At 63.1% G+C, this 1,449-nt stretch overlaps 1 protein-coding gene across 1 annotated transcript; it reads right to left on the bottom strand.

Annotated features, from left to right (window-relative positions):
* Positions 1-309: 309 nt before the first annotated feature.
* On the bottom strand, positions 310-666 carry EMIHUDRAFT_257617 (hypothetical protein; the record flags this gene model as incomplete). The annotated part of the gene is made up of 1 exon (XM_005763162.1): positions 310-666. One exon carries the CDS (start codon positions 664-666, stop codon positions 310-312), a length of 357 nt encoding a protein of 118 aa, XP_005763219.1.
* Between the last annotated feature and the right edge of the window lie 783 nt (positions 667-1,449).

Here is a 1,449-nt window from a genome sequence, read left to right as displayed (position 1 = left end):
CGGGCGGGCCGTCTGAGTCGCCCAAGCGGTGCTCTGCCGGCCGGTGGACGCGAGGGTGGCCCAAGAGGGCTCAAAGTACGGAGCCGATACCCGGCCGTCCCGGACGCCTGGCACGCGGGCCAATGGTCCAGCCGTCCTGTGCATGGCTGGAGCGAAGGAGGGAGAGCTCAGGAGGGCGACGGGGCAGGGAAGGGGGCGATGCGATGCGGCGAGGTCTAATCGGCGGCGTGGAGAGAGGAGGTGCCAAAAGGCGACTATAGAGAGGCCTCTACGGGTGATATAGTGCGCCATGCCGGCGGGAGAGGTCTCTCACCGCCCCCCGGGCCGTCTCGAAGGGCCGTGCAGCCCACGCCACGAGGCGCTGCTGGCGGGAGCCTGGAAGGACTTGGCCTCGTTGCACCGCGCCGCGTTGATTCGCGACCACCGTCGGCCGCGGACGGCGTCGGCGTGGCGGCCGCGGGCGCTCGCGAGACGCGCCGCTCTGCGCTGGTTCGGTTCGTTCGACTCGTTGTGCCGCCGCACGCCCGGCGGCCGCGGGTCCCAGAAGTGGTTGCGCGGGCCTCTTCCTTTCGGCCGCGGGACGGCGTCGGGCACGTCGTCGGTCGCAACAGCGGCGCGGCGAGCCGCGGCACGTCGTTGCTGGCGCTGGTGGTTTGAGGTCGGCATCGTCCAGAGCTCGGTCGACGAGTCTAGAGCTTCAGCTGGTCGGGTGCCATGTTTATGCGGAAAGTGGCAAATATATCTCTTTGATCTTTAGAGACTATGGAGAGTTCACGTCATGACGGTTAGCCGCTGTCATGACGGTTAGCCGCTGTCATGACAGCTGCCAGCTGTCATACAGCAAACGACAGCGACAGTGACACCTACCTGTCACCAGCTGTCACCAGCTGTCACCAGCTGTCACCAGCTGTCACCAGCTGTCGTTGCTGCTGTCGTTGCTGCTGTCGTTGCTGCTGTCGTAACCATCCCCGACGGTCCAACTGTCACTGCTGCTGTAATTGCGCAGCTGTCATTCCTGCTGTCATTGCTGCTGTCATCGCTGTCGTTGCTGCTGTTGTGCTGTCATTGCTGCTGTCATTGCTGCTGTCATTGCTGCTGTCATTGCTGCTGTCATTGCTGCTGTCATTGCTGCTGTCATGAGCACCCCCGCAGGACAGTGTGTGGTGCCACTAGCGAGAGAGACAGGACACTCAAGATATAGATGCATGCGCGCGAGACCGCTCACTCGCACGCCCGACGCCACATGAGAAACCCTCTCAACAGTAGCCACGCACGGTCAGCAGCAGCGGGCGTGAGTCGGAGAATCTGCAAAACCCTTGCCCTCCTTCCTCCAGCATGTGCCGTGATGGGCTCCAGCGCTGGTTCATCTGCCGCTCAAAAATCTCACGCGAGCGAACGGTGTCAATCCTCAGCCGCGAGGATTGGGACCTTGAAATCCACGATCACAAG

This window comes from Emiliania huxleyi, assembly GCF_000372725.1.
Source record: "Emiliania huxleyi CCMP1516 unplaced genomic scaffold EMIHUscaffold_6450, whole genome shotgun sequence".
NCBI classification, from domain to species: Eukaryota; Haptophyta; order Isochrysidales; family Noelaerhabdaceae; genus Emiliania; species Emiliania huxleyi.
Note: the sequence above shows the minus strand (reverse complement) of the source record. Positions and strands in the feature narration are given on the sequence as shown.